Raw genomic sequence first — 14,907 nt, forward strand, 5'->3', positions numbered from 1 at the left:
AAAGTTAGAAAACAAAAGCAAAGATCGGATTGTTGGCTATGGGCAACATCACTGGTGATACTGGCTTACTCACAATAATAAATGTGCTATTTACTGCATACCGTATTCTAGGTTGTAATTTTTCCATGTCTGGTATAGTCTTCCCTTACATTCCATTGAACAATACATTGATCATTCATCTGGATATTACCGAATTTCATTTTTAGTTTTTCGAACACAAGAAGTTGAATATTTTAGAAATACAATTAAATCAATTACAAATGGAAAAAAATATTTTATTTTAATATAGATCATTAAAAATATATATTTAATACATACATACACTGAATGTGATAAATCTCTCATAATATGAATGTCAAGTAAGCATACCAACATAACCAGAAACAAAAAGTAAAAAAATATAGCAGTGTAGAAAAAAAAAATCTCAAAAATACTCTGTCCTGGTCACACCATTTACAAATCTTCTTCTCCAAAACATAATTATATTTGCACAAAGATATTCATTACAATAAACTTATTGTACCTGTGAAGTATGGCTGGTTGTTGCAGAACTGCTGGCACCCTCAAAAAGCAATAGGGGGTGCCTGTTCAGCAACAGCTGTAGTGTCACATATTACTAATATACCTAATGGGTGTATTAGAGGATCATTAAAAAACAAATCTTAGCATGATTTCACAATATTCAGATATAATTTCATACATGTACATATATACATACATAGATCAACAACACAAGGCAACAATAGATTCTGTACCGACAGAAACCCACACCCCAAGCGTCCCTGTTGAAATAAAGATCCTGTGAATGTCACAGACAGTCAGAAGATATCAACATGCCAAAAGACAAAGGTTTGAATAAATAATGAAAATACAATCTGAGGGCTGCGTGGCCTACCAGTGGTAAGTGGTAAAAGTCTACTACTCTTGCCGAGACCCACTGATTTGAGGCATCTGAAACAAGCAGCAGAGGGAGATTTTCAGCCTATAGATCTCAAGCAGCTTATTTTTATGAAATGATTCCAAATGGCGAGCATTTATGAAGGTGGCACAATCATAAAAGCTGAGCAATTTATGTAATTTCAGGTCTTTTTCTCTGTATCTGTCAGCACAGAGATCCCATTAATGCACTAGATACACATATGCTAACATGGCTTGCAGTGCCAGTGGGTGGCACTGGGAAAAGAAAAAGACATGGTGTGTACACCTACACACTGAATTCACATTGTTTAAAGGTCCTATCATATAGCCTGGGGTATAAAGCAGGGCCACGCTGGTATAACTGTGTCTAATTCCATCAGCATCTACGGAAAGCAATGCATTATACTTAACAAAGTCACAAAAGAGAAGAGCGCCAGCATAAAGTGTATAAATATGACAGCTGGTGGCCACTGTGGCCACCTATTCTATATGAAGCGCAGAAGGTATGATACGGCTGGGCACATCATTTTAAAAAACAGCTTAAGCATGTCTAATCACAAAAGGGTTGATACTAAAAGCACTTTTGAACTGTAGTGTTAGGCAAAGGCCAGACAGAAAACATTTTTTATGGCATTGCATTGGATGAGGTGGCTACTTACTTCCTGAATTACATATTCTGGCCCATTTCTAGCACTTGCTTAGGGCCACTGACGAAAGCTCAGCGCTTGGCCAGGTTAGCTGAAATGTCAGCTGTGATGTCAAACGGGCAAGCCTACCTGCCTACTGCTGACTGCAGCAGGCTATAATAGTATAGTATTATAATTAGTCCTATTCCGGGTGATTTAGTTGTTCACTGGGCGGCTATAAGATGCCATTGCGGTCACTATTTATCAGGAACTATTTTAAATCTGTGTCCCAGCTCCATTTTATACAGGAATATTATAAGTAATAACTTAATAAACTTAACTCTTACTTTAAATTTCAAAGTAGTAGGAACAAACAAAAACATCACGATTCACATGTTTTAGCGCCGGAAACTGCCACTGACACCAAGGCAGAGGTGTTTTTTTGGAAGATTTGTTGCCCATGGGCAGCACCAATTTCCCCATGTGCCATAGGCCTTTTACAACTATACACAGAAGGCAGGCTTTTTTTCTCCAAGTCAACAAAACAGCAGATATTTGGCCAACTCACCCACGTGCAGGGACCAAATGTGGCCTCTAAACAGATCTACTGTCTCTAGGAATCTCTGTTAAATTTAAGGTTGAATAGAGGCAAAACAGAAGGGCAAAAACATGAAACAATTTTAAGATGTGTTTCCTTTAAAAGCAGATTTTTCTATAATTACAAAACCAGAAGAGAAAAAGCAGCTTTTCCTATACTGACCATGATCAAATCAGAACAAAAAGTTACGTGCTGGCAATGCACAGCTCACCCAGTTCCCATACATTCCTATGGTCCTCGTGCCCAATAACTTCCTTACAAATTCACTCTAAAGTGCTAGGGTTTGTGTAGCATTCTGTACTACACATAATTAACAAGGCAAATATTTCCATGGGTGTAGATGGCAGATGCCGATAGTTCTGTGCACTGTGCAAATACAGCGCACAGTCCTACTGTAAAAAGTATTCTACCCATGGCTCTTGGGGTGGGGGCAGGAGCAGAACCAAGCAATGCCAGGCAACGCTTCATGGCAAAAAAAGGCCTCATTAAAACACTGGAAAGGGCAATCGTTTACTGCCCATATACAGACCAAAACTTTTTTTTTCCTTTGTAATGAAAATACATTTTCTTTTCTGTGCAACAACAAAATTTTAATAATTTAAATGTACGCGCTGTTTGTTACGTTTTACTACCTGTAAATCATTCCATTGTTACAGCAAATAATGTTATTGATGTTATCATCATGTTATTATCTACAGGAGCCTGGTATTTACAAACTAAAATGCCAAACAATCCACTATAACTTAAAACCATCATTTCACAGAATATCTAACAAATCAAACAGATAATACTAAAGCACACTTTACACTTGTGTTTAAAACTAAACATAAAAAAAGTTAAAATGCCATCCGGCTATTACCTTTCTATCATTTTTAACTTTTGGATTAAAAAACAACTGCTGCAGTCCATAACATAAAATTACATGGTCATTAAGGAATCATTACAGCTAATTATTACACTGGTGGAGAAAACACCACATCAGTCTCTAACAGAGTCTAACTAAAACCACCATTCATAGCTTACACAGGTATTATATTCAACAGGAGGTGCCACTGGGGAAGGGGAATTTAGGTGTTTCTACAATGGCGAGAAAAAAACGTATCTGATATGATCTTAGAATATGGTGTCTGCCTGTAATGCTCCTGGAAGCAACTGATGTGAGACTTGATTATTGTGTTGAAAAAAACAAGTCAGCATACGCCTTTTTTAATTAGCAGAAATGTTAAGGTCTTTTTTTCAATAATTTCTATACTCTGTTCCAACTTTATAACCTTTGAATATATTAATATAGTGAAATTATAACTGGGATGTTCCATACTCTTGTTTTGTTCAATTCTATATAAGATATGCAAAAAAAACAATTTGCAATGTGAACTTACATAAACATACTTTGCATTATTTGGAAACAATTGCAGAAAGCAAAAGTAATAAAACCTCAAATTTAACTAAGCTGTACTCATTTTTGATGTTTTTTTTTTCTATTTCTTTTTTTGCTCTAAAGTTTGCTATTTTACCTGGATTCTACCTGCTAAGGCCCCACTGAGCCAAACAACCAGGCAGCGCTTTGAACAGCAGACAGATAGGTGAATGGCTAAAGAAAAAGAAATATAAAGTGACAATAGAAATCTGGCATTTTAATGCACTTACTGTTTTAGGAATCTCTGACGCTGGCACAGCATATTAAATTTAAGGTTAAAGAGATATTCAGTGATCAACATCGGTGAATATTGCCATGACATATACAGAGCAGTTGAATATAACTTCCACGTCCACATGACCTGCAATTAATTACATATAATACTTGTCTGGCTTTAATAACTGAGGAAGTATATCCAGGAGTTGTCATATGATGGTGAAAGATATAATAGGTATTATGCTAATTCCCTTAATCTCTTTTAAGTGTTTAGTCATATTGGCTGGTGTCCTCAGAGTTCATGTTCATCAAGGCTTTGCATCTCTATGGGTACCACTGGAAAAAAAAAAAAAGAACACTGTTGTCACTAATGAAACAAAAAAAAAGGACTGTTACAGAAAAGGAAATTTTGTGATACTCACCGTTAAATCCTTTTCTCTCAGGGTGTCTGTGGGACACAGGGACCATGGGGTATAGAAGGTACCAGCAGGAGGCAGGACACTAGAAGAGGAAGAAGAGAACTAACCCCTCCTCCCTGCTGCTATACCCCCCAGTACTTCCTGCCTTCACCAGTTTTGTCACAAAGAACCACAAGGTAACAGTCAACTTGAAAACGATGTACATGTAGGCAGAAGGAAGTTCAGAAGGTTTATCCGCTTCCAGGGGGGGAAGCCCTGTGTCCCACAGACACCCTGAGAGAAAAGGATTTAACGGTGAGTATCACAAAATTTCCTTTTCTCTAACAGGTGTCTGTGGGACACAGGGACCATGGGGACATACCAAAGCTGTCCCTTGCTCTCAGGGTGGGAGAAGCGGATAGTAGGTCAAATAGGAGGACTAATTTATTGCCGCCTGGAGCACTTTTCTACCGAAGTGCGCGTCAGATGCTGCGAAGATCTCGAATTGGTAGAATTTGGTGAAAGAGTGAATGGAGGACCAAGTGGCGGCCCTACAGACCTGATCGGCTGAAGCTCTGTTTCTGAAGGCCCAGGAAGATCCTATGCCCCGGGTAGAATGAGCTGTGATGTGAATGGGAGGAGATTTTCCGCGGGCGATGTATGCTCTGCGTATGGTCTCCCGGATCCAACGAGATATGGTGGTCTTGGATGCCTGGTGTCCTTTCCGATGGCCGGAATGGAGGACGAATAGAGAGGTTGTGGCTCGAAAGTCTCGGGTGCGATGTAGGTAGAATTTAAGGGCCCTCACTGGGTCGAGGGAGTGTAGCGCTACCTCCTTGGGTGATGCCGGATTAGGACAGAATGATGGAACGGTGATATCTTGGTTGATGTGGAAGGCCGAGACCACCTTAGGGACAAAGGATGGAATGGTCCGTAGTACTGCTCGATCCTCGTGGAATATCAGGTATGGAGGTTGACTGGACAGTGCGCTGATTTCTGACACCCTGCGAGCTGAGGCGATGGCCAGAAGGAATACGGTCTTCCAGGATAGCCAGGCTAGGGGAATGGTGGCTAGCGGCTCGAATGGAGGAGTTTGTAGGGCAGAAAGGACCAGATTGAGATCCCATGGGGGCAGAGGTTCCCGGAAGGGAGGGCAAATGTGTGCTACCCCTTGGATGAATGTGGAGACGTCGGGTAGGATGGCTAGACGTTGTTGGAAGAGCACAGAGAGTGCGGAGATCTGAGATTTGAGGGAGCCTAGCGACAGACCTTTGTCCAGACCTGATTGTAGGAAGGACAGGAGGCGAGGGACCGATAGGTCCTGAAAGGAGTGGCCAGTGTTTTCGCACCAGTCTCTGTAGGTCTTCCATACTCGGTGGTAGGTCTTGGAAGAGACGGGTTTTCTGGCTGCCATCATGGTGCGTATGACGTCACGGGAGAATCCTTTACGTCTGAGGACTATCGACTCAATCTCCACGCCGTCGAATTCAGGAAGGCTGGATTGGGATGAAGGATTGGTCCCTGAGCGAGTAGATCGGGGGTCTGAGGTAGCGGCCACGGTTCTGATCTGCTGAGAGCCATCAGTTCGGTGAACCATGCTCTTCTTGGCCAATGAGGAGCTATCAGGATGACTGTGCATCGCTCTGATCTGATCTTTCTGATGACCCTTGGAAGAAGAGGGAGAGGCGGGAAGGCATATGCGAGATCGAAGTCCCACGTAGTCGTTAGGGCGTCTGCTGCCAACGCTAGGGGGTCTCGGCATCTGGACATGAATTGTGTCACCTTGCGGTTGTGACGGGAGGCCATGAGGTCCACCTCTGGAAGGCCCCAGCGATCTACGATGTCTTGGAATATTCCGGGGTTCAGAGCCCATTCCCCCGGATCGATCCGTTGTCGGCTGAGGTAGTCGGCTTGCCAGTTTTCGAGGCCGGGAATGTAGATGGCAGAGAGGCGGACTTCCCTCGCTTCTGCCCACGTTAGAATGCGGCTGACCTCTTTGAGGGCCTGTCGACTCCTCGTGCCCCCTTGGTGATTGAGGTAAGCGACGGTGGTGGCGTTGTCCGATTGGACCTTGATGTCGCGCCCTGTGAGTTGGTTCTGCCAATGGTAGAGAGCTAGGCGTACCGCCCTGATTTCCAAGATATTGATCGGAAGGCGGGCTTCCGCAGCCGTCCAGGTTCCCTGTGCGGTAAGGTGTCCCAGGACTGCGCCCCAGCCTTGGAGACTGGCATCCGTGGTAAGTATGAGCCACTGGGGTTCCTGTAGGGAGCGTCCTTTTTCCAGGTGGGCTTGGTTGAGCCACCAGGTCAGGGCCACTCTCGTCTTGGGCAGAATGTTGATCGGCTGGGAAAGAGAGCTGCGGTTCCATTGATCCAGGATGTTCCATTGTAGGGCCCTTAGGTGGAATTGGGCAAAGGGAACTGCTTCTATGGAGGACACAAGTGACCCCAGCACCTGCATGGCCAGGCGGACGGAGGGTTGGGGGTTGCGTAGGAGCTGACGGACAAGGCTCTGGATCCTGGCAATCTTCTCCAGTGGGAGAAACACTCTCTGCTCCGCCGTGTCGAATACCATGCCTAGGAAGGGCATGCGTTGGGAAGGTGTTAGTCTGGACTTTGCCGTATTGATCCTCCATCCCAGGACGGTGAGAGATTGCATGACCAGGGAGAGTTGGGATGTGGCTGCTGGTAAGGAGGGGGCTTTGAGAAGTAGGTCGTCCAAGTATGGTGTGATGGAGACCCCTCGTGACCTCAGTGAGGCTGCGGCCGCCGACATGATCTTGGTAAATATCCGGGGGGCCGAGGTGAGGCCGAAGGGGAGTGCGGTGAACTGGAAGTGTTGGTTTTTGAGTGCAAACCGCAAGAACTTCCAATGGGGAGGGAAAATTGGCACGTGTAGGTAGGCATCTTTTATGTCCAGGGCCACCAGGAACTCGTTTGGATTCATGGCTGAGATGACTGACCGGAGAGACTCCATCTTGAAGCGAGAGAAACGAATAAAGGCGTTGAGGTGCTTCAGGTCTAGGACGGGCCGAAAGGATCCGTCCTTCTTTGGAACGATAAAGAGGTTGGAGTAGAAACCTCGATATTTTTCTCCCGAAGGGACGGGAACGATCACTCTTTCGTCCAGCAGGTCCTGGATGACGGAGAGGAAGGCGTTGCGTTTGTTTGAATCCGGAGGGAGTCTTGACATGAAAAAACGGTTTGGAGGTCTGGACACAAACTCGAGCCGATAACCTGAGGAGATTATGTCGTGTACCCAGGGGTCGGCAGTGAGGCGAAGCCACTCGTCTCGGAATAGGCGAAGTCTGCCTCCCACCGGGGTGTTGTCCTGTGGGAGGTAGTCATGCTGTGGTGGACTTGTCGGAGGGCTTGCCGCGAGGCTTCTTATTTTGCCAGGAAAATTTGGGACGGCCTTGGAATCTAGGCTTGTTGGAGGACTGGGATTGGAAGTCCCTGGATGATGATGCAGATGATGGCCTGGATGGCCTTCCTCGAAAAAAGCGTCCTCGACGAAAGGAGGTACGGTTCTTTGGCTGTGGGAGTAGCGTGCTCTTTCCCCCGGTAGCCTGGCTGATGATTTTGTCCAGCTCAGGGCCGAACAGGAGCTTGCCCTTGAAGGGAATGGAAGTTAGGGACTTTTTGGAGGAGAGGTCGGCCGACCACAGTTTAAGCCATAGGGAACGACGTGCCGCTACCGAGAGAGCTGAGGTGCGGCTAATGGCTTGAGCCGCATCCAGAGATGCTTCACAGAGGTATTCGTTGGCGTCCTTGATTTGAGATGCTAGGGTCGCCAATTCCTGTCTGGGGGCGCCAGAATTGATTCCCTCGATAAGGGAGTCGGACCAGGTCTGGATGGCCCGAGATACCCATGCTGATGCCAGGACCGGTCTTAGACTTTCTCCGGCCGCTGTGAACGCGGCTCTGAGGAAGCCTTCCGTCTTTTTGTCCATGGAGTCCTTGAATGAGGAAGCATCAGGGACCGGAAGGGCAGTGTTCTTGGAAAGGCGCGAGACAGGTGCATCGACTGAAGGTGGCGTGGACCACTTGTGAAGAGATTCTTGTGGAAATGGGTAGGAGCGCTGGAACCTCCTATTGGCTTGAAAGCGCTTCTCAGGTTGATCCCATTCCAATTGAATAATGTTGTCTAGCTGTTCATGAGTAGGAAACATGGATAGTAGCTTTTTCTGGCGTTTGAAAAGTGATTGTGCTGAGGTCTGAGACTCTGGAGTCTTGAGATCTAGACAGGAGATGACTGCCGCGATGAGAGAGTCTACGGATTCTGACGGAGATCTGGAAGGTTCTTCGGCGTCAGCAGGGTCATCGTCATCGGAAATTTCGCCCTCACTTAGTGATGGTCCGTCCCAGTCGGCTGAAGGTTGAGGTGATTCGGAGTCACTGTAGTCCTCAGTGTGTATGGGGACATGGCGTTTAAGGGGCCTTGGACGAGGGTCTGAGTCTTCCCGATCCAGCTTATCCAGGAGCTTGTCCAGACATGCGGCTAGTTTGGGGATGCCCGTGGAGAGAGAGACTGTCCAGGACGGAGGATCCTGGATAGGCGCCACAGTAGGTGTCTGTGCTGTTTGCGTCTCTGCGGGAGTAGGCTCATCCCCGGGTTCTGCAGCTTGGACAGGTGGAGTAGGGTCCTGGGCCTGGGAAGCAGGTTCAGCCGTAGTTTTGGAGCAGGAGGAGCATAATGGTTCCTTTCTGCCGGAGGGTAGGCGTTTACAGCACCTGGCGCAGGCCAGGAATTTTACCTTGGAGGAGCTGGAAGCCCCTCTGGAAAAGGGACCCCCTGAATTGCCCTCTGCCATAGTACCGGAGTTAGTGCAGGAAGGAAAAGTTAATGCAGAACAGAACAAGTAGCGTGGTACTGTGCGGTAAAATAGTACAATCGCAGTAAGAGTGCTGTGCCGAAAAAGGTGTCAGTACAAGTCAGTAATAACAACCCGTGTCTGAGTATTGCAATGCAGAGCTAATGCAGAGAGCTAGTACGGAGCTAGTACAGAGCTAGTATGCAGTGCCAGTACAGGTCTAGTACATGGTGTCAGTACATGCCAGTGAAATAACCCCTTGATATTATGAGAAACATGAAGTATAAGTATCATGGGAGAGGAGTGTTCAATGCTGAGAATGCATAGCCAGCAAGACAGAGACATAAAGAATGCACACGCACACACAGCCCCAATGACTGCCCAACCCCCTCTATGCCTTTCTCCCTCTAGCCAGCGCCTAAGAGGGTAAACCGTGGTCCCTGTGATCCCCTACTGCCAGAGCCTCTGCCGAGAATTGCCCCTTTTTTCTTGCTCTGTTCAGGATGGAGAGCGAGATTGCCGTGCGGTCCGAAGAGGAGAGAGAGAGCGCAGTGCAGGAGAAGCGCGCGAAGAGTGGCGCGAAGATTACTGACGTCGCGCCGAGCAGGAAGTGGAACGCATAGGTGGAACGCATGGTGGAACGCAAGGTGGAACGCATGGTGGAACGCATGGCGGAACGCATGGCGAACGCAAGGGAATCGAAGGACAGAGGAGCTGCATTGATGGATGGTAAGAGGAGAGCAGGGCTGGAGGCAGAGGCAGGAATAAGGCAGTACTGATTAAGGGGGATCTGGGGAGCGGTTTAAGTAAGGACTGTGCTGGAGTATGGCTACAATGGAGAAGGCAGAGTAGTACAAAAAAAGGGGGGAGGGGGGGTTGGTCGGGCTGGGTAGCCTGCAGGGAGCAGGGCTACTGAGTTAGAGGCAGTTTTAAGCCAGGCCATGGCACTGGGAAGCGCTGGGCAGCTTCTGCACTCTGTGTTCAGAGGCAGGGTATCTGCAGGGCTAGTTTTTTGTAAAAACTTACGTGCCCCAGCGTCCGTTACTTTTCCCACGTAGGGGGAAGCCTGAAAAGAGTGTCTCCTGTTGGAGATCTCTAGGACAACCCCTGTTGCCAGATGAGTCTGGCCGAAGAAATACTTGAAGAGTGATGTGATGATCCTGTCTCCTTGTGGGACACTAGAAAAAAACTGGTGAAGGCAGGAAGTACTGGGGGGTATAGCAGCAGGGAGGAGGGGTTAGTTCTCTTCTTCCTCTTCTAGTGTCCTGCCTCCTGCTGGTACCTTCTATACCCCATGGTCCCTGTGTCCCACAGACACCTGTTAGAGAAAAATTGGATGGTAAAAGAAACAAATATTTTACAAACCTCTCAGGAGAAATATGGGCATTCTGTGACATGGATGAAGCTCTAAGGCTGCTCACACTTCCATGATAAGAGCGCCTGCCTCGGGCTGAAGTAGTATCTTGGATCTCTCCTACTCCCTACAAAAGGCATACAGAGAGTAACAGTCAACTGAGGGCTCACCCCTAAAACTGCCACTCTAGGCAGGGACCCATAAATAGAAATAAGGCTCTGCATGTTTAGTTGGTTAGCATGGTTAATAAGTTATACAAAGAAAATGTGACCACACACGGACCAATTACAATGTATGATCGGTCAACTGGTGTATCATTCAGCTTTACATACGTAGATGGTTGTTATCATTTATAACAAGCCCCCAACAAGGACATGCCCATAACTGAAAGGCACAGTATGTAAGATCCCATGGCAAAGAAAATTTGTACAAAAAGGGTGCACAGGAATATTAGGAAGACTGGCCCCAATTCATATTGCCCCCCACCACCAAAAAATTGGTTACCTAAACTATTTCCTACCTTCTGTTGTATATTTTTTATCAGATCCTTTATGTAAGGTAAGTCCCGGTCTGGGATATACTTTTCCAACATTCTGTCAAAATCTGGATGTGACATCAAGAAGTGAAGCATCTTTCGTCCAAAGAATCTACAATTATATTATGATTGTCAATGTAAGTACTGTTAACAACCAAAATTGACATGTATGCATATCAATGTGGGGGCTATTTGTTATTTGACCTGCTCATTACAAGTGAAGAGGTATATTAAAGCTACAATTCCGAATTACGAGAAAGTCATCTCCCACAGACTCTATTATAAGAAAATAATTCTTATTTTTAAAAATGCTATGAAATAATGAATCCTTATTGGAGGCAAAACAATCCTAGTAAGCTCCAAGCAACAAGAGTATGGACTTCCTTCCTATCAATGAAATAAATAAGTTAATACAATTTAGAACCAAGTGTATGCACATTCACAAGATTAAACCCAATGTGTGTGCAGTGGTTTGCTTGGGGAAGCACCAGGAAAAATCTTGCAGTGGCCATATTACCACCACAGTACATATTTATATGTCCTGTTGTCAAGGACAAACTAAATCTGGAGTAAACAGAAACATATATTCATCTACATTTCTTTTCATGTTATATGCCCAACTGTGTACATTTTTCAGTGTGTGACAAAGGAAGAGATATATTGCAAATTCTCACGTTTTACTTCACTACAGGCTATGAAAAAAAAAAGAGGAGAAACTGCCTTTAAGGACAGGGGTGCAGGAGGAGATCAGGCCCTGATGTCCCGCAGTCGCCCGAAGTTGCCTTGAGAGGAAAATTTGGGCAACTGCAGGACATCGCAGCAACGTGTATGCCATCCCACCGGTGATTTACACTCTAGCTCTCTGACTCTGAACTAATGGACACAATGCAACTCTTGCTAGCATGGTTTCAAAATACATAGACAAAAGCTAGGTAAGACAGTTGGAATAAAATGCAACTAAGGATTTGCTCCATTAACACAAACAGAAATCTCCTTGCAGCTATTATAGAAGCACTTGTAGAGGTGAGATTTGTATATACATGTGTGTGAGAAGAATCACATCTCTGCATGTACTTACAGCTATTACAGAAGCACTTGTAGAGGGGAAATGCATATATTATGATCACATCTCTGCATGTACTTACAGCTATTATAGAAGAACTTTTAGAGATGAGATGTGTATAAATACATGTATGGGAGAAGGATCACACCTCTGCATGTAACCTAATGTACTCTTTTCCTTCTCCACAACACAAGGAAAATTTAATGATATATTGCTCACCTGGTTTCCTGTGAACCATCCTGTGCAAATTTGGCAATAGCTGCAAGAGCCCGATCTGTGATGTCCCTTACCCCAGATAAGATACGCCCAGGTCCCATTTTTTCCACCAAGTCTGACATATGTTGTGCTGCACATTTTTTAACAGCATTGTTCAAGTGGCTGCAGAATGACAGGATAAGAATTCATAATGCCTTCAGTACACAAAACAAATGGGCATTAGGGTCTGGATAATATAAACATAATAGTAACATAGTAACTTAGTAAGTTGGGTTGAAAAAAGACATACGTCCATCATGTTCAACCATAAATAGTTGCACTGCAAAACATAAAAGGGCAAATAAAATACTAGTTCTGACTTTTAAAGTACAGTTAAGGGGAAATCAACCCAAATAATAAAAAAAACTGAATTTTGCATAACTAAAATAAACAAAGTTTTAATATTTATTACCATCTTCAGTGATACTTAAGTAATTCTAAAAGTAATTGCTACTGCAAGCAGCAGCTATCTCTTTTCAGCACTGCAGCTGGGTCTGACTACACTACATTTACGATTTAAACAATGTAGTAGTAGTAGTAAACTATGACTTTAATTCCCACAACACCTTGCATGTTTTGTGATCAATAGACCCATGAAGAAGGGGAAAAATCAAGTCACTGTATAGACGATATCAGTATTTAATGGCAGTTAAACCTTTATTTTAATTCCACCACATTTTTTCTTATCCCTGCCCACAGACCTTGTGAAATGATAAAAATTCTGGGAGCATAGCCGGACATCATTTAGGGTCATTTTTAGTTTTCTCATATTTTGTACAAGGAGCTACCATAAAATTATACAAGCATAGGTAATGCCTTATAGTTAGGCCCATTACATTACACTGCAATGGTCTGTTTTGTTACTTATTCTGCTTTCTGTTCTCATCCCTAACTCAGAAGCAGATTGAGTGAGGGTAGACTGTTATATTTAAATAGAGTGCATCTTTTCTATTATGTCCCTCTTTACTTTGAATCCATACTGCTGCCTGACTATAAAAAACATAAAATGATGATCAATATAGAATGCATCACACTAAAAGCTAGTTTTATGCTAAATTTGTCAAGTATGAATACCTTTGTCCTCCATTTATGAGGGCAGCCAGAGCACGTGCTGGTGTCACGTTCTGCACCATGGCATCAAGTGTTCTGTCTACATCCTCTCGGATAAAGACGTTGGATTCTCCAGCTTTGTGTAAGAGCATCCGGACACAGTTGTCTAATTCATGATCCATGTTCTTCTTCAGGCTTGAAAACATGTCTCCTAAACAAACAATTGCTGCACGGGAGACACTGGAGCGCAAGTTCTTTACCTACAAAACATCAACATTATGTTTTTATAACGTTTACAAATACACTGCAAATTAAGAACTTACTGTATATTTGGATATTTGTAATTAGAAGTCATACTTTAAATTTAGAGTTACATTATGCCTTTTTATTATGTTGAATATTTTTTTGAAATTATTTAAAAATACAAAAAAAAAATACAACTAGTTTACCAAAAAAGGGAGTCTCTCGTGTGTTGTCTACAGAGCATGCCATCCTTGCCTAACTATTCCTTCCTGCCCCCCCTTACAAAAGATATGGTTTTTTGTTTGTTTTTTTGGCAGTTCAAATAGTGGTAATGTACCATTTCCCCTTAAGCCCAACCGAATCAGCTGATGTCATTTCCTGTTTAATTGTTTTATTTTGCAATTCCGCAAAAACATTACCTCTTGAATAACTGCAATTTTTAGGTCATGAAGTCTTTCAGTCAACAGATCAGAATGAAATACAGACAGAGATCGAACTAAACCCAGCCCCTCAATCTTCTTTTCCCTAAGAAAGTAGAGATAAATATGTTAAATATTTTTGTAAGATCATAATTGAGTGGTAAAATTCTATTATGTTGCATGTCCTAAATGAGGCTATGCACTTTAACAGAGATACACAATGTGTGAATTACTATGCATGACTGTGCTAATTTTGTCTACAAACGTCTAATAAAATTTATTGGAAATCCTATAACAATTCTCTGCAATAAATTATATGGTCCCTCAACCCTGTTTTTCTTTCCAAAATTGTCTTCCACCCTAGTCAGATGCTGTACTGGACTTTCAGCAATGTCATGAAGTAACCTAGAATGTCACAAATGTAAATATCCTATTTTATATTAAAGGACAAGGAAAGGCTAAGTCACTTGAGGGTGCCAAAATTTTAGGCACCCTCAAGTGACTTTAATCACTTACCTTGTACCCTGGGCTGGTGCCCCTGTTAGGAGAAAACAGCACCCTTGGTACCTGTAGCGATGTGCCTCCTCCTTCCTGCTTCGTTTAGCTGCGACTATACAATAGGCGCATGCGCAGTAGAGTGAAAAGCCGACTTCTCCGTTAAAGTTCGACTTTCTCACTCTACTGCGCATGCGCGCACACGGAAGCAGGAAGGAGGAAGTGCTGCAGCTACCCTGGGCTGGTGCTGTTCTCTCCAAACAGGGGCACCAGCCCGGGGTAAAAGGTAGGCGATTTAAGTCACTTGGGGGTGCCTAACATTTTGGCACCCCCAAGTGACTTTGCCTTTCCATGTCCTTTAAAAAAAAAATGTCTCACTGTACATTCCCGTAGAGAGCATCTGATATCTGTTTATATTCCTGTATCAAAACTAAACATGTGGCTTTTTTCCTTGGCAACAGAGCAGCTTATTTGTATAAACTGGATAGGAACAGTAACATTAAATTG

At 44.0% G+C, this 14,907-nt stretch overlaps 1 protein-coding gene across 1 annotated transcript in view; it reads right to left on the reverse strand.

The window, feature by feature from the left end:
• Positions 1–259: 259 nt before the first annotated feature.
• togaram1 (TOG array regulator of axonemal microtubules 1) overlaps positions 260–14,907 on the reverse strand; it is a 45,964-nt gene continuing 31,316 nt past the window's right edge. The window contains exons 13-18 of the mRNA XM_002940543.5: positions 13,906–14,011; positions 13,268–13,503; positions 12,158–12,316; positions 10,861–10,987; positions 10,352–10,467; positions 260–4,111 (exon numbers count right to left, since the gene is read on the reverse strand). Of these exons, the coding sequence (XP_002940589.3) occupies positions 4,084–4,111; positions 10,352–10,467; positions 10,861–10,987; positions 12,158–12,316; positions 13,268–13,503; positions 13,906–14,011 (772 nt within the window). The 3' untranslated portion in view covers positions 260–4,083. The remainder of the gene's footprint in view (positions 4,112–10,351; positions 10,468–10,860; positions 10,988–12,157; positions 12,317–13,267; positions 13,504–13,905; positions 14,012–14,907) is intronic.

Source organism: Xenopus tropicalis, chromosome 8 (assembly GCF_000004195.4).
Source record: "Xenopus tropicalis strain Nigerian chromosome 8, UCB_Xtro_10.0, whole genome shotgun sequence".
Taxonomy (NCBI): domain Eukaryota; kingdom Metazoa; phylum Chordata; class Amphibia; order Anura; family Pipidae; genus Xenopus; species Xenopus tropicalis.